At 36.5% G+C, this 16,590-nt stretch overlaps 8 protein-coding genes across 8 annotated transcripts; 4 read left to right on the plus strand and 4 right to left on the minus strand.

The window, feature by feature from the left end:
- Positions 1 to 222: 222 nt before the first annotated feature.
- GCK72_009810 (uncharacterized protein) lies at positions 223 to 1,009 on the minus strand (the record flags this gene model as incomplete). Its single annotated transcript, XM_003113316.2, has 5 exons — positions 223 to 279; positions 459 to 575; positions 625 to 732; positions 781 to 885; positions 929 to 1,009. 5 exons carry the CDS (start codon positions 1,007 to 1,009, stop codon positions 223 to 225), a joined length of 468 nt encoding a protein of 155 aa, XP_003113364.2.
- A 2,021-nt stretch (positions 1,010 to 3,030) lies between these two features.
- GCK72_009811 (uncharacterized protein) lies at positions 3,031 to 3,863 on the plus strand (the record flags this gene model as incomplete). The annotated part of the gene is made up of 5 exons (XM_053727542.1): positions 3,031 to 3,096; positions 3,144 to 3,332; positions 3,433 to 3,563; positions 3,609 to 3,685; positions 3,733 to 3,863. The coding sequence occupies 5 exons, from the start codon at positions 3,031 to 3,033 to the stop codon at positions 3,861 to 3,863; spliced, it is 594 nt and encodes a 197-aa protein (XP_053587119.1).
- Positions 3,864 to 4,220: 357 nt separating this feature from the next.
- GCK72_009812 (uncharacterized protein) lies at positions 4,221 to 5,415 on the plus strand (the record flags this gene model as incomplete). Its single annotated transcript, XM_003112831.2, has 4 exons — positions 4,221 to 4,235; positions 4,424 to 4,815; positions 5,054 to 5,084; positions 5,149 to 5,415. 4 exons carry the CDS (start codon positions 4,221 to 4,223, stop codon positions 5,413 to 5,415), a joined length of 705 nt encoding a protein of 234 aa, XP_003112879.2.
- A 60-nt stretch (positions 5,416 to 5,475) lies between these two features.
- GCK72_009813 (uncharacterized protein) lies at positions 5,476 to 6,589 on the plus strand (the record flags this gene model as incomplete). The annotated part of the gene is made up of 2 exons (XM_053727543.1): positions 5,476 to 5,653; positions 6,357 to 6,589. 2 exons carry the CDS (start codon positions 5,476 to 5,478, stop codon positions 6,587 to 6,589), a joined length of 411 nt encoding a protein of 136 aa, XP_053587120.1.
- Positions 5,688 to 9,472, minus strand: GCK72_009814 (uncharacterized protein; the record flags this gene model as incomplete). Its single annotated transcript, XM_053727544.1, has 13 exons — positions 5,688 to 5,790; positions 5,847 to 6,025; positions 6,075 to 6,206; positions 6,258 to 6,573; positions 7,502 to 7,651; positions 7,699 to 7,812; positions 7,877 to 8,101; positions 8,149 to 8,409; positions 8,454 to 8,652; positions 8,697 to 8,796; positions 8,845 to 9,062; positions 9,110 to 9,247; positions 9,295 to 9,472. The coding sequence occupies 13 exons, from the start codon at positions 9,470 to 9,472 to the stop codon at positions 5,688 to 5,690; spliced, it is 2,313 nt and encodes a 770-aa protein (XP_053587121.1).
- Positions 9,473 to 9,680: 208 nt separating this feature from the next.
- On the minus strand, positions 9,681 to 10,549 carry GCK72_009815 (uncharacterized protein; the record flags this gene model as incomplete). The annotated part of the gene is made up of 5 exons (XM_003113125.1): positions 9,681 to 9,726; positions 9,777 to 9,938; positions 10,014 to 10,112; positions 10,262 to 10,391; positions 10,441 to 10,549. 5 exons carry the CDS (start codon positions 10,547 to 10,549, stop codon positions 9,681 to 9,683), a joined length of 546 nt encoding a protein of 181 aa, XP_003113173.1.
- A 274-nt stretch (positions 10,550 to 10,823) lies between these two features.
- GCK72_009816 (uncharacterized protein) lies at positions 10,824 to 12,020 on the plus strand (the record flags this gene model as incomplete). The annotated part of the gene is made up of 8 exons (XM_053727545.1): positions 10,824 to 10,873; positions 10,922 to 11,062; positions 11,133 to 11,194; positions 11,241 to 11,272; positions 11,324 to 11,469; positions 11,514 to 11,595; positions 11,656 to 11,808; positions 11,889 to 12,020. 8 exons carry the CDS (start codon positions 10,824 to 10,826, stop codon positions 12,018 to 12,020), a joined length of 798 nt encoding a protein of 265 aa, XP_053587122.1.
- A 214-nt stretch (positions 12,021 to 12,234) lies between these two features.
- Positions 12,235 to 16,238, minus strand: GCK72_009817 (uncharacterized protein; the record flags this gene model as incomplete). Its single annotated transcript, XM_053727546.1, has 12 exons — positions 12,235 to 12,370; positions 12,415 to 12,622; positions 12,682 to 12,880; positions 12,928 to 13,056; positions 13,101 to 13,246; positions 13,444 to 13,619; positions 13,664 to 13,974; positions 14,030 to 14,138; positions 14,197 to 14,489; positions 14,535 to 14,629; positions 14,751 to 14,852; positions 16,067 to 16,238. The coding sequence occupies 12 exons, from the start codon at positions 16,236 to 16,238 to the stop codon at positions 12,235 to 12,237; spliced, it is 2,076 nt and encodes a 691-aa protein (XP_053587123.1).
- Between the last annotated feature and the right edge of the window lie 352 nt (positions 16,239 to 16,590).

A 16,590-nucleotide genomic window follows, 5' to 3' on the forward strand; every position in this document is an offset into this window, starting at 1 on the left:
TATGAATTGAGAAAGACTGTCTTGTGCATAAAACTTCATTTTATCATATGAACTAGGAAAACAATCCCAGTTTATCACGTTTTTTAAAAAGTTTTGTTGATTTAGAAATGAGTATCCAGAAGACATTGAGATTATGAAGAGAGGAATACAATCACAGAATGCAATGATTATTTTACATGGAAATTGAGATCTAGTCTTAACAAAAATATGTTATTCAGTCCGTTATTGTAGTGTGAATGCAATTGTAGCATGTAGAAGACACAGAAGAATCGACGATGCCTGAATTTGTAGCTTTTCGGTGAAAACAAGAGATTTGGTTTCGTTTTGTAGACTTTTCTGATTTTGATGAAAAAGTGAAATGACAACTGAAGTAATCGTACTGATCTACCGTATTATGTCCGGTGTTGAGAGTATTTTATGATCTCCCAGAAATTGAAAAGTACGCGAAATTCACTTACAGCGGAAAGAAGCCACTGATCTGTCCATTCAAAGTTGGCCACATCAATCGAAAAATGGATTTCAATAACCGAACTGATTCCACCGAGTAATGAACAGAACACGGCTGATGGCATCTCCTGAATACATTTTATTCATTCGAAATCTGATAATTTTCTTTTAACTCACCATGAAATTGAATGTGAGAACACATGAACTACTCGAATAATGAATTGCAATTATCAGCCACGACAAAGAAATAAATATGATAATTGGAGCAGCGATTACAGGGAAGTACTGAATGAAAGGTGATATTCAAACTCAACTTTAAAAAGTGTTTCCAACCTGTAATAAGTGTTTTGTCGTTCCCCATCGAGATTGTTTTTCCTCGAGACAATCGTCGTTTTCACAATAAAGAAGATTCCAGTAAAGAAGAGAGCATGATACTATCTGGATAAGTACTTGAAGATTCAGTAAATTTAGGGAAACTTACAATCGAGAATGTGTAGAGATACATAGGAAGACGGGTTCTGGGATAAGGTGTGGTTATGATTTTGGGTATTACTGTTACCATCCTGAAAATTTTAATTACTTTGAGAGCAGAGAAAGAGAAAATAATGAAAACGTTTTGGAGGTTATGATGTATTAATTTGGGTAGATAGGAAGTGGTATTATGTGAAAATAATTGTAATTTAGTATGCTGTATCTAGAAAATATATCTAAAAACTAATTGAAATTAAAAAAAGAGATAGAGAAGACCTACATGAAAGAAACAACATCGATCATAACGAAAGTGAATTGTAGGAAAACGAAAAACTTCAAATAAAATTTACGATCATAAAAAAGGAATATTGAGAGAAAAGAAAAGAAGAAATGGAGGAGGTCATATGTAGTTGAATACTCCTTTTTTTCTTCTTTTCGATGTCTCTCTTTCATCATAAACAAAGCCGTATGTGCTGACTTGCTGTCCTTCTTTTCGGCCCATTCAGAGCCTATTACTCTCACATGGAAAACGCCAGAAAAGAAAAAAAAAGGAGAATGTCAGATGTATTCATAGCATTTTTATTATTTGGTGAAAAACGGAATCAGAAAATAAAAAGAAGAAAAAGGAAGACAAATGAGAAAAGAGCAAGAAATGAGAGGAATAAGAAACTGAAAGTGAGAGAGAGAGTAGAGGTATTATCCCTCTTTTCCGTCTGATATCTTATCCGATTGTTTACATGTCTATGTATGTCTTGTGATAACATTTATTCGTAGTAGTTTAGATTGAAAAAGTACGGGAAAAAGGGCAAGACGGATTGAAATTGGTTTGAGTAAGTACTCTCTTGCTCTTTCTTGCTCTTTCTCTTTTTTCTTAGTCATGCACTTGCATTTGAGTAATTGAAAAATCAAAGGATGGATTAGCAAAACGAATACTTTATTCCCTTTAAGTCTCAAAGATCTTGTTCAAGAAAACGTCACTGAAACATTGTCTGTTTCAAACTTTTTAGGACCTGATGAGTTTCTATCGCATTTTAAACCACTAGAAATGGAGATCATAAGTGCCACGACAAGAAAAGAATGCGTGCCTCAAGGAGTCCTCTGTCTTATTGGTACCTCTGACTTCATCCAAGCACGTCACATGTCGCTACAATATACAAATATGAGTGCTACCGTAATCCCATCTTTGTTTATACAACTGGAAGCACCAAATGCGAATTCTGGTTTCAGTAATCAATGTTCATCGATCCCAATCTCAACATCATGATATAAAGTTACTTGGTTTCGTTTCGAATGATCCGGTGGTTTAAAAAAGTCAATTTTTGCAGCTTCGAGTCTCGCATTCGGATGTTGATTCAGATTTATCAATCGAAAAAACCGAACTTTTTTAGAATTCAGAGAATTCAGACACAACTTTTCAGAAATTTTCTTCAAAAGCTGATGGGACCCTGCTATTTCTGGAACACCACCATCCTGCATTTTTCAAAGCAATATTTCTTCAAAACGCTAGGAGATTTTTCAGAAATCAACACACATGAAAATTCAGGACGACTCGAGTTAAATCACTGCTTTTTCCAGTTTCACTTTCAGAAAATTTCTGTGAAGTCTTCATAAACCATATTCTGATACATCGGTAGAGTGTCGATCTATAACCGAGAGTACTGTAATCCATTAAGTTTTAATATCATATTGAAATCGTATGTTCAACTGATGTTTATGATGATTTTAGTTGATTCGAATGTACAAAGGGTCTCCTGTTATCAAGTAGTTTAAGTTTAAGCAAGTATCTGTTTTTATTTCGCTTCATCTGAATCCCAATAAAATCATCAAATTATAATCAACTCAATTACATGGCGTCACTTTCCTACCTCAAACTTCATTTTCAAAACTTTAATTATTGGTTTCAATCTTTTCCAATTATCTCGTGATCAACCCTGAGTACTCGTGAGCTCTCGTGAGTTTTTCGTGAGCTCACCGTTGCCATGGGTGATAACGCGATTTCAGTCAGAACTCACTCCCCTTTCCCTTATTATCTTCTCTCATTCTTGTTGACATCTTCTCCGTTTATTTCCATTTATTTTTTCAGTTCATTTTTCAGAATTTCAAGTAATAAAAATGGCCTTCGAACTATTCGAACTCATCGATCAAATGTACTCTAGGCCACTCGCAAAGACTCCAAAAGTAGATTTCGTAAACTGATATTAAATTCAATCATTTTACATTTCAAGGTGTCTCTCCGTTTTCTTCAACTCTGCTACGCATGGATCAGCGTTCTTTCTATCTGGTACATCGTCTTCGGAGCTTGGTTCCTTCACGGCGCTGGAACTTACTATAAGTTCGTTACTCTGTCGATGGCATTCATTCTCTCCATCGCATTTTTTTATGATTCCGATGGCAGAGGATGGAAGAAGTTTGCGGTGAGTACTGTAGTTCTCGTGTACTCGGAGTTCGAACTAGTAATTGGTTTCCTAAACGTGTCTCTTTTTGAAGACTATGAAATAACTAGAATACATTCAGACCCTCTGTGTAATTTGTGCTCTTCCAAGACTCTTCGTGTCCCCAATCTACGCAGTTGCAAACATTCAAACGTCCAATGTCAATGCAACTAATACCCCAGATTTCATTGAGTCATTCCACACTTTGAACATGTGGGAGTTATCTTATTTTACTGAGTTTCGAATTTCTTGCTTCAGGTGGGGATTCCAGGACAAATACAATCACATCACACTCATCTGGTTCGTCTATTACTACAACTTCATGCTGATCATTAGTAAGATCTCGGGGAAAATTATAGATAAACAATCGTCTGTTTTTTAGTGTCAATGCAAAGAGTCTCGTGTCGTAAAGCAGTTGAAGAGAAGAAACAGAAAATCTATGCGGAAAACGTGAAGATTCAGGAATCAAAGAGAGTTGAGAACGAGCAAGGAACCGGGCCAATGCACATTTAATCGAATCAATCTTTCAATTACTCTGATAAATCAATCATATGTATATTTCATCAGCAATAAATCTAAATATTATTCATCCTTATTTTCTAGAATCATCCATGTTTATCATCACATGTTTTCAGTTCCCACGCCAAAAAACTGAAAAAAAAACGGAACAAGTCGGAGACAGGGGAGCGTTTAGTCAAGAAAATTCCCAAAGCGATAACAAAATTTATCGGTTTTCTTTTCATTCTTCCCCCTATTGCCCCATTCATTTTTCTGCCGACCGACCTTTGACACGCATCATTTCTTCTTTTCCCTGTTTTTTTTCAGAATATTGGGTTCCTCGAAAGAAACAAGGCAACATTCCGGAGAAGTATGGTACGATTGCTGGTGAGTTTATTCTCAAATTCAATTCTCAATTTCCAAAGAAGGGCAATGATTTTATCTAGATTTCGTTGTTTCGATTTTATTGTAGAGTAAAAAATCTTTCTTGGCAACATACTCAAAGTTTATTTTTCAAAATTGTGAACTATTTTTAACGAATCCCACTGTTCAGTATCATTATCTCTTCTTTACAGATAATCATTCTTCTTACTTCTACACTATCCTTCGGAGACAAAGAATTGAATTTAACTTCATCTGAAAAGTCAGATAACCGAACATCTTCCGGCAAACAAATCCACATTCCGACGTCTTCAGAAGTAGAAGAGGAACTTCGAATCGAAAAGATTCTTGAGAAATCAAAAGAGTTTGATGATGTTCAGACTACAACTGATATTCCGTATCTTCCATTAATTCAAAGATGCTCTATTGATGATGACTGTTCATCTGAAACTGCATGTTTCGATGGGAAGTGTCTAAATGCGACTCGTTTTCATTTGTTTCCTTACTTATTCCGTCGATGTCAAAGTCGTTTGGATTGCCCAACTGGTCACAGATGTATTATAAGTATGTGTATTCCATTCAGATGGTAATCAGTTATCATTTATTCTTTTTATGTGCATAATGATACAAATAAACGTTTTTGATCTTTCAGTTCTTCTTTTTTCAACTTCTGATTTATCCCATGACTCACAGAAACTTTTTTCATTTTGTTGTAATAGTTAGAGATGCTTCTTCTCAAAAATGTGTCAGTCAGCTTTCACATTGTTGAACGAAAAGAGTCAGGTGATATTGATTTACTGACTTTTTTATTTCTGCTTTTTCAGCATGACTCACTTCTACAAATCTGTTTTTCTGGTGAGTTTTTTAAGTGGGTGGATTGGGAAACTATCTTCAGAATCTCAACAACAATTATTTTCAGTATCTTCTATTTCTCCAATTCGTTTTAAGTGCTTCCACCAGAGGACAATGCCTTACTGATCGAAATTGTGACCAGAATCACAAATGCATCAACAGACATTGCTTCCATCAACGAGAGTATGTCTTCAAGTGCATCAATGATTTGACTTGCCCAGATTTTCATTCCTGTCACAACGGTGTTTGCTTGATGGAGAAAACATCATCGAAGAATCTGAAATTGAAGTCTAAAAGAAATGTTCAGTTCGAGTTAGACAGAAAATACTTGTAATAAACGTTTACTTAATAAATATGGTAAAAAGCATGTGTATAAACAAAGCAAGGAAAACAGATGGAAAAGTTAAACCGAATTGTACATGAATTGTGCGAAAACTCAAATGGTGGCGGTTTAGATGTGAAAGAACATTCACACTGTCACAGAGCTCAAGATGTAAACGAAGTTCCTGAAGATAAGCAAATGTTCGAGAGAAACATGATAGGACGAATGATGGCACTGGTTAGGAATGATTGTAAACGACAAAAGAACACGAATATACGGATGAATCACTTTTGAGGAGGAGAATCTGGAGATCGGTGAGGACCAGAAGAACTCGGAGAAGAGGTGCTTGCACCATTTGAAGTAGAAGATGTTGTTGGTTTTGGGAACCTGGAAAGTCTGTGCGAATTAGACATACTGAATGCCTATATAGATGCTTCACTCACCTTATAGCAGCTGAAGACGTCGGAATAATTCCTGGTCGAACATTGCCTTGTTCGTCGATAACATATTCAGGAAGACTGTGAAATGAAGAACTTCTTGAAAGTCGCGAAGGAGTGTCGATTGAACCATCAATTGTACCAATATCATCAGCAAGTTCTAGAGCGGCACGAACTTTTTCTTCCTGTAGTTTAAACTATTAAAACGGTAAATACATTCTTGAGAGAGATTACGTTTTCTAATTGTACGTCTGGAGAAGAAGCTTGAAATGATTCGAGTAGTTTATTTACATATCGCTGCTTCACTTTATACTGTCTCATCATCTTCAGACGATGTTGTAAACTGAATGTTCGCATTCGATTGACCTGAAAAATAAATATAGTGTGACTTTGATCTAATCATTATTAGAACCATACCTGTCTTTCGTAACTCTCCCACAATTGTTCTGCACGCTTCGATCCATACTCTCTAACTCTTCCCAATTGATTGTTGTATCCATCTCTCATTGCATCCAGATGTGAATGAACCGCATCAACTTGAGCAGCTTTGTAATTTTGGAATTTCTCCTGTTGTGCCGCGTATGAAACACGTAGAGCTTCAACTTGTTGATGGTAGTTGTCACGAACGATCTGGACTCTATTTGTATACTTCTGATGAAGCGATTCCATTTGTCGGACACGATATTTCTCCATCGCTTCCACCATTTTCCGAACTCGTGAAAGTCGTTCCGCTCTGTAACGTCAAGTAATGTTTCGAAACGATTGGAAAGAAGTAATATTTTTGGCGTAATTCAAGGAGAGCCCCCCACGTTGATAGCAACCCTTGCAAAGCCCCCCGCCAGTACAAATTTGGTGGGGGGCTCTCTTTTCGAGAGGGGTAACTCTTGAATCCCTCTGTTAAACATTCGTCCCCCACCTGTAGAAATGGGGGGCTCTACTTTAAATACCCGGCATACTTAAAAAAGAGCCCCCCCTCTCCTAAACAACCAACTCTTGGTGAAAGATGAGCCCCCCACGATTTAATAATCGGCCCCCACGAAACAGACCCCCACCATAAAACTGATTCATTCAAGAATGGGACCCCACCATTAAAAAACAAGCCCCCATCGTTCAATATCGGCGCTCTCTTGTCAAAAACTGGGATTTTACTGCGCTATCCCCTCCAAAATGCCAATATACAATTAATTTTCAGAAAGGAAGGTAAAACATTTGCTGAAATCAGTGAAAAACCAAGAAAAATGGAGAAAAATTAATGGAAAAACTATGATTTTCGAAGTCCGCATATTATAATCTTCAATGCACTTGAAATCACGCAAAAACAGGGGCTCTTCTTTAATCCACTGGCATTTTATATTACGACAGAATGGGGGGTTCTGCTTGAATCCGCTTTGGGGTGGGGGCCCAATCTTGAACGGGGGTCTCATGTTGAATGGGGAGAGGGGGCTCTCCTTTAATCAACTTTCAATGTGGAGATAGTAACAGTGGGGGGCCAACGTTTAACAAGCTTGTTTCTCAAAGTTCACTGGTGGGGGGCTTTTCCAGGACAACTTTTGGGGGGTCATTTTTGAATTAGGGGGGGGGGGACGATAGTTGAATTTCACCATATTTTTCAGAATGTAACACTACTAGGTCTATCTGCAACAGACATTCATAATACTCACCTTTGAATCCACCACAGAGCACTTTTCCTTGTCAGAATCCACGTGATATTGAGCAGGAAAGAGATGAGACAGACTATTAGTGATGTTGCAAGCCCACCCCAGAAGACGGAATGAAAGACATCATAACCGTACCAATCAAGATAATCGAGTCTGAATATTTGTTTTTTGAATTTTCATTGTTTTTATATTACCTAAACTGGTATATTCCCCATTCTTTTGCAGTATTGTTTTCTACAACACATACATATCGTTCGACGTGGGATCGATTTGGAGAATGAATAAGCAAAGAGCCGCCGGATTGAATGGAATAACTGAACAATTTTAGCTTTTTGTCAGGTAGAACAGCGAGGTGATTGAAATTAACTATATTTTTACCTCTCTCGCATAATGTCCGAAACATTGGTGTAACTGATTTTATCTGTTTTTGGATCGTATGAACCAAGTAACGCCGATGGTCTAAATCTCCACCAACTGATTTTCGGAGACGGTGTTCCGTACGAAAAACAAGAAAGTGCGGTTGGTTTCCCGTATTTTCCGTATTGAATCCCTGTGTCATTAGCTACGACTCCGAGAACACAAGTTGCTGATGCGATCTCCTCTCTGAAAGAATCTAGGTGATTTCTGAAATAAAAAGCATTTTGATGTACCTTGTCATGTTACACTCTTTTCGTATATTTGTCTGCAAATATACAGGAAGTGACCATTTCAGTAGGCATTCATGACAAAGTAATCTACTGGTAGTGAACGCAAATTCCATTTTGTGTGGACTATTGGACGATGAAGCAGAACTTGTGATAAAGTCAGCTGGTAAAGTTCGTAGCATGGTATCAGTTATTTCCACATGGTTTACGGTAGATGATAGTTGTCCTGCGACATTTCGAAGTTCCACGAGGTGTCGAGCGGAGAGCCTGAACAAAAGTTTATGAAAACAGAATACTAAAAAGTAGTGAACCTCTTCAATTTTGGTGTTTTAATTTTGTGAAAATTAAGATATCTAAGCGCCGAGCCATCAATAATGAGAGATTCGAGGACTGGTGCATCAAGTTGAAAGCCAGTTTGAATGTTCAACTTAGCAGCTCCGAGAGTTCTCAAATTCGGGAATTTCCAATTATCGGAAGAAGGCCAAGATTTGAGAGAATTGCACGAAATATCTGAAATTAATAGTGGTATTACCAGAAAGTTTGTTGAAACATACCCAGATCAGTCAGCTCAGTCGATATGTTCTCGAAAGAGGTCAATAAGTTCTTGGAGACGTTCAAATGTTTCACAGTGCTTGGTAACAACAAGTGGTTTATCTAAAAATTTCGAAGAAAATTGGACTGTAATTTTATACGCTATCGAACCTTGTTTTCACTCAAATTTAAAACTCTGAGTTTCGTATTCTTTACATCACACTCAAACTTTCCAAAATAATTATTGGAGATTGTGAGATTGTCAAGTTTTGGAAGAAGACCAATAACATGACAAACTTCTGCATCTGATGTGAGCTCGGAATTGTGAAGAGATAGAACTTTGAGAGAAGGATGTTTGACAGTTCCATTCAATATTTCGAGTTCGCTATCTGAAATTCCGCATGTAACATTTTAGTTGAACAGGCGATTTGAATACCTCGCACAATGAGGACCTCTAGCTGTGAAAATGGGGAGAATTTGTCAAAATTTAGTTCATCATGCTCCCATGAAAAAATTTCTAGACGACGTAGATTCGACCCATAGATTTGTTCGATTTCTTTCAGCTTTGATTCACCTAAAAATACAAAAGTGTGAGATATTTTGAAACTAAAAAAAACTTGCCGATGGCGTGGCATTTGATGTCTTGCTTTGAGTCATCAACGCAAGTGCAATAATTAACTTGAGGGCATTTATCGATGCCGATATTCAAAACATCATGTGTAGTCGTAGTAAAATTCCTCTGCGATGTAACTGCATGCACTTGTAGCATAACATATACGAAAATTATAAGTTTTCGCATTTCTTCTTCGTAGTATCAAGACATCTGTGGAGTATATGTTACTGGAAGGTTGATATAGCGAAAATGATAAAAACGGAAATCAGAAGGTATCAGAATGCACTTAAACATTGATTTACAAAATAAAAATAATAAAATTAGGGAACTTTCTTTATTCAAAACAAACAAAAAACAAATTTAACTAGAACAAAAACTATAAAATATGAAATGTCTAATTCAGTGGATTTTTGAAAAGCGGCTGGTTTTTCGTCGGGTATCTGGAACATAGTATTTTAAAAAATTAGAATAACTTAAATGAGAACCATACCGTTTGATATAAAACCACGTGCCATGTCTCTCTTTCGTTTCCAACTTGTACATCGACATATCATCTTTCCAGTACCGGTTGAATCGTTTATAACCAGCTCGATCTGCTTCATTTCCATATTTCTCACCGAAAAGACCCGACCAAAACGCTTGCATAACACATCTGAAACAATAAATCACAAAGTTTGCTGCTGGTAAGAATGAGCAGCAAAGGCATGAGTTTATGATTGAAATTTACCTCTCCACTCTCAATTGTTGCTTTTTGCAAAGACCAGTTAGTTGACGTGGCAAGACTGTTCCATCATTCCGCATGAACTGCTCCAAAATCAGGACGTCTCTAAAAAATTATAAACGATGTACAGAGGTTCTGATCTTATTTCAAAACATTTGGAAAACACTTTTTTTTAAATATGAAACAGAGACAATTGTCAACATTTTTTTAATCACAAGAAAAATAAAATTGGCGATGAAGTTATAAAATCTTACTTATAGCTGAGTTTAACGGGTACATTACATGTGCATAAAGAGCACAATTCGTCATCTTTTCGTGCACCACGGGAGTCTGAGACTTTTTCCATAGAAACGTAAGTCGTGCCATCTTTTTTCTCTTCTTTTGCTAAAAATACACATTTTCCACGGCATTAAGATAAATAGAAGACACTCACTTTGGAATTTGTGGCCAGTGGCTCCCGCCGCCGTCGATTGGACACGGGCTGCCGTCTCGATAGCGGTTTTGATCTTGCTGGCACAATTACTAGTGTAGAGACGAAGCATCTGATAAAGTTAAATTATTAAAGATATTTAAAAATAAATTTCGGATTGCAGTAAATAAGTTGAAATGAACTGGAAATCGAAAAAAATGTGACAATTTTTAATGTAGATTACGGTCTGCAAGTCCGCAACCGCTAATGCGGACGATACATAACACCTTACGACATTTTTTGGGAGAATCCTCTCATTTCAGTCGAAAAACACATAAATTCTCTTCTTATGCTACCTATAAAATAAATTATAAGTCTCTGTCATATTAGTAAAAACTATTTACAGAATGGGAAAACATACAAAATTTGACAATAGTGATGAGGATTCGGATGTAGTGTAAGTTTATTTGAGGTCACATCGCTGTTTAATATTTTGATTTTTCAGTGAAAGAAAGAGTCACAAAAAAGAAAAGAAAGAAAAAAAGGACGAAAAGAAAGACAAACGAGATAGAAGCCGATCCCCGCATAAGGAACGAGAGGAATCTCCGAAAACGGATCGCCATGGAGAAAAGGTATTATTATTTTTGTTAGTTCATGTGAAAAATTAGATTTTTAAAAAGTGTTGAAAGCTGAAACTAATAGTTCTACGAATTTAGTTTTGTTTGTCAATCTGGGCTGGAATCTGAAAGAGAATGCGCAGTCGCCCACATTGGAAAAGGTAAGAAAAGAAAAAATAATTCCTTTAAAAATATTTAAATTTTCAGGTTTTGCGTTCACACATGTAGAAACATTTAGGGTTCTTTAGCCAATTGCCTGGCTATTAGAACTAAATAAGATACATTTTCAGAACGATTCACGACGTCGAGATGAAAAATATCACGGACGACGATATGATTATGAGAGAGGTGATCGAAGAGACGATAGAAACAACTGGAAAAGAGAAAGAAACGATCGAAATGACCGTCGGAGCGATTTTTCAAGAAAAGACAACAAGTGAGAGACATCCAAATGTGTGTTATTAATGTGTTTCTATCCAGACCTCGTCTCTCTGCTGAAGAAGTCGCAGCTCAGCGGAAAGCTCTCTGGGGCAGCAAGAAAGCGACTCCGGAATCATCAGCGGTAAATTATAATTATTGATATTTTAAACTGATCGTTAAACTGATATATTCTAATTTCCAGAGCGTTGAATCCACTTCAACTTCATCTGAATCAATTCCTGGTGGAAAAAATGAGAAGTTATGGTCATCCGCAATTGCTGCAACTGGAGTCGATTCTTCGCAGGCCAATAAGTTTATGAGACTGATGGGAGTGAAGAATGCACCAAAACCCGCTGTAAGTTTCAATGATGTTGTCATTGTTACAATTCTTCTGTCTCCTAGATACATTTTTGTTCTTACATATTCTTTTTTCAGGCGGACTCTTCAAATCTATCAGCAGAGAAACATCGGCAGGATAAAATGCTCAATGACCTAGAGAAGCAGTATGCAGTAGCAAGAGAAACTACTCATATGGGACGTGGAACTGGCTTCGGATTTGGACACTAAATTTCTAGAACCAACATTTCCTCTTTTCTTCTTTCCTTAACTGACCTCTGTTCTTGTTATTCCAGATGCAAATCGTTTCAAATTTAATCTTTCACAGCTTGAAAATGGAAACCAAATAAATAATGATAAAATCGAGCAAATTTTGTACAAAAAACATGAGAAAGAAAACTGAGAACCCGTTAAAAATATGAAACACAGGGCGAGCAATCAAAGTTTAATCCTTAGCAAGTGGATCTGATGGAGGTGGATCTGCTTCTTTCGTTGAAATCTGATCCAATTTACTCAAAATGGAAAGGAACGAAGGGCGATCTTCTGATTTGAGATTCCAACACGATTTCATCAGAATATACCTGAATTAATTTCTATATGAAAGTCAATTTTTAGGGAGACTAACATATCACTGGAGCATTTCGTTGGTTGTTCCAAACGCATTCCTTCTGTTAACTGATTTAAAAGATCCTTGTCAGCCACATTATTATATGGAAACCCTCCGAGAGTTGCGATTTCCCATAGTAGAACTCCAAACGCCCACACATCACTTTTATTCGAATACGTATTGTCTTTGATGGCTTCTGGAGATAACCAACGAAGAGGAATTACACCTGAATAATTTAAATTCTGCCTTGCAAACTCGAAAAACATAAAAATTTCATGAACTAACCTTTACTCATTTTTATATAAACTCCCGGTCGAGACATCCCGAAATCAGATATTTTAAGAACTTTTCCAGTTCCAACAAGAATATTTCTAGCAGCCAGATCTCTATGGATGATACCAACTGACTCCAAATGAGCCATTCCACATGCAATTTGACTGGCGAAGCAAAGAAATTCATTCCCATCAATTGAACTTTCGGAATCCTGAAATTCATTCAACTAATTTTGGAAAAACATGTTGAAACACTCACTTTCTCCTTTCTCATATTCTGTAAATAATGTTTTAAATCTCCATAGGGAACATATTCCATTATCATACATTGAGAAGTTTCATCCATAACGTAACCATACATTCCAACAATATTCTCATGTCGACCGACCTAGAAACTTGTTTTTCACAAGAGAACAGTTGTTATGAGGATACCGTTTGCATCATCTCAATTTCTCTAATAAACTCTTCTCGTTCCTCGTCAAGTGCATTCGCTTTCAATTGCTTCACTGCAACCGGCATCACTTGACCACTTTTTCCACGTAGTATTCCTTTGAACACTTGTCCAAATGCTCCTTCTCCTGAAAATTTCATTGTTGAAACTTACTGTGTACAACTATCTGAAGTAACAAGTTCTGAAACTTTCCAGTTTTCATAATACCCCTCTGATTGAGTAGCATATAATCTGAATTCACCCGCTGGAGTTTCAGTTGGAACTCACAGAATCGAAGAGTTCAAAAATTATGGATCTCCATAAATTGTTACTGTAAAAACCCACCAATAACATTTCCAATAACAACATCTTGTCCTCTAATAAGCCAATCTCTTGTAGTTCCTCCATTAACTTCATTTGGTGGTCTATATAAGATATTTGTCTCAATAATACTGTGTCGAGAGCAAGAAAGTGACCGACGATGCAGAAAATGATGACGCTTTTTTACTTCCTTTCGCCTTCTGAATTTTCAAAAACAGAATTATTATGAAATCGTTTGACTCACCTTCTTACTAGAAACAAGACGAAAAAAGTGCAAATTGGTGACAAACAAGCAACTACGACCAAGAATATCACGAGAACAGGTGACTCCATGATAGGATTAGTTTTGGTAATAGCAGATCCGGATGGTTCTGGAACGGAAGAAGTTCTGAATTCTCCAGATGATGAAGGTGACGTTGAATTAGTTGTATTGAATATATAGAATATATCTTCATTGTGACAAAAACTGTCGTCAACTGCGAATATTGAAATTTTGTATTGTTGATATGGAGAGAATTGGAATGGAAGTTGATATTGATATGTGTGAGATGAGATCTGAAAATGAATAAACTTTATAAAAGGGGAGAATCTTCAATTATCTATTTAATACTTCAGAGGTTTTTGCAGGAATTTCATAAGATTCAGCGTTGGCGATTCTGAATGTAAATTCTTCGACATCAGGTTCTGAACCCTTCTTCTTGATTAGTGGCATTGCAATTCTATAAAACAAAATTTCGAATTTTCTTCTGAAATAAAAATCTTCTGAAAATTACTAACCTTTCATAAATATCGACATAAAAATTATATTCTTTTCCTGATACATCATCAAATTTCCAGTTTAAACGATAATCCGAATCCACAAAAACATCTTTGATAGCTGCCACGTCACCAGGTCGACAACTACAGTATTTATCAATACAATCCGGAACGGTGTGTCGTTTTTCAATGATGTATTTTTCGTCTCCTGGTGGATACGGTTTCGCTCGGATTTGAAGATGATAAGAACACGAATGATCAATTACAAGGGCATGTCCATTGAATGCTGCTGGAATTGTTAGAGATCTTTCATCCTGAAAACTAGTTGATGAGAGAGATGAAGAATTTTCAAAAGTTACAGGAAGAATGGAAGAAGTGAAATATCCGGGGAAATGTTTTTGGCAAGAGGAATTCACGGCGGTGTATCGAATGTAGAAGCCTTCACGACGATTGTCTGAAAATGTGATTTTGGTTGTCTTGAGTTTCGCTTTCTTGTCAATTTTTCGGCGAGAAACTGTGGCTATAGGAAGTACGGGAACGTGCTACTATTTCTAGTATTCTAAAGAGAATCGAACCTTTCTCTTCTGCTTTCCAACTTATCGTCGTCTCCAGAATCTTTCCTCCATCCATAATCACTTTTGTTTCAATATCCACATCAGTCGGAGGTACTGCGAATACTGAAAATAAAAAAATGGGAATTTCTTCTGAAAATTTCTTTGCTTATCGAAAAGTTTGGCAAATAACTCGGGAAACCAACATTTTTGAGTCAGATTTTTGAATAAGCAAACCAGAATCACCTAGATCTAGGCTGTGTCATTTTTTAACTGAATATCTCCAAACTCTCTTCAGTTCTGCATCTCCATGAACGTTTCCAATCAGTCTTTTTCGTATTTTTAAATGAAAATGTCAGAAGGTGGAACTTTTGTCGACCTGGAGTAGACTATCACTGTTCCAAGATTATATTTTCAATTACCAAAATCCAGTGGTCACTCGTTTCTTCCCATTTCAATTTGTCATCTACATATATTTTTAATTCTCAATTTGTAGCATTAATTTTTCTCAATCAATTCGGGATTTTTTCCACCACGCTCTTCCTAAAACCAATCAAAGTACGGCGGCAACATAAACTCTCAGAGGGAATCTTTTTTTCTTTTTCACTCATAAAAATCTCAGTCGAGACTCTTCTCAAAGCATAGAATCGAATTTAGAGACGCAGGTAAAACAAGAGAAACAGAAACAGTTGTCTTTTCGAATGGACACGTCCAATCATCAAGAGAGTGAAGAAGAAGAAGAGAAGTGTACACTAGTGGAAGAAGAAGACGAGATCCTGAAAAATGACAGGCACGAAGAAGAGGAATGATGAAGGAAAATTTGTGATCTCCAGAAGGGTCAGGTGCACACAAAAAGAATGAGAAAAAACGAGAGATATCAGATAGTTGTTGATCGGCTCAATGTTGAAGAAGGATACTATTTTGAGGATAGAAAAGAGGAAGATTAATGGATGCACTAAAAGTGGAGCGATTCGGGAAAATTTAGATATACGAGACATGTTGCCAAATGATTTTTGTTCGATAAGTAAAGAACAATCAAGTGCACACACCTTAAAACAACACCAGAGACATCATTTTATCTTGGAATAATTTAGAATAGAATAAATCGAAAGCCGACTTCAGATTTTGAATTTGAGAGAGGCCTAAAAGGAGTAGAGAAGAACTTTCAGTTTTTTTTAAATTGTGAAGTACGGAAGCAAGATTCACAATACGTGCTATATTGATTCGGTATCTAGTTGGCAGAAAACTCAAAGTTCAAATATTAAAAATCTTAAGAAGAGAGAAAATCTTGATTATCTGAGTGCTGATACGTTATCACAGATTCCTCTCGTAAAACTCACAATTAGAATCTCCGAGATTGTCTTTTCTCGGTTTTCTCGAACACTTATTCAAACAATCTCCGAATTCTTGACTCGTATCCAAATGACCGCATGTTTCGACACAGTCGGATCGTTGTTCGTATCCAGAAGTTAGAATTAAAAATAATAGTAAGTAGAGGAGATATATCCTCATATCTAGAGGTCGTCTGAAATAAATTTAGTTTAGTCAGCTCAAAACGTCAAAAGAAGAGAAACGTGACGGATCAGTCAAAGATCCGTCCTCTCAAAATAAGAAGATCAAGAATCGGGATGGGCGTGGCTTTCATTTAAAAAAGGAAGATTCTAGTTGATTATTTAACGATTAAGTATTCTAAATAAGTCGTGTAATTGAGAAAGAGAAGCACAAAGATATGTGTGTGTTGTTAAATAATGTGTCTCTAAATTGCGAGACACAATAGCTCTCTTCCTCTTGTGAGATGTAACCGATCACAGAAACATAATGAAGATTAGAGAGGATTCAGAGAAAAAGAGAGAGTCAGTTGTTC

This window comes from Caenorhabditis remanei, chromosome III (assembly GCF_010183535.1).
Source record: "Caenorhabditis remanei strain PX506 chromosome III, whole genome shotgun sequence".
In the NCBI taxonomy this organism is placed as follows: domain Eukaryota; kingdom Metazoa; phylum Nematoda; class Chromadorea; order Rhabditida; family Rhabditidae; genus Caenorhabditis; species Caenorhabditis remanei.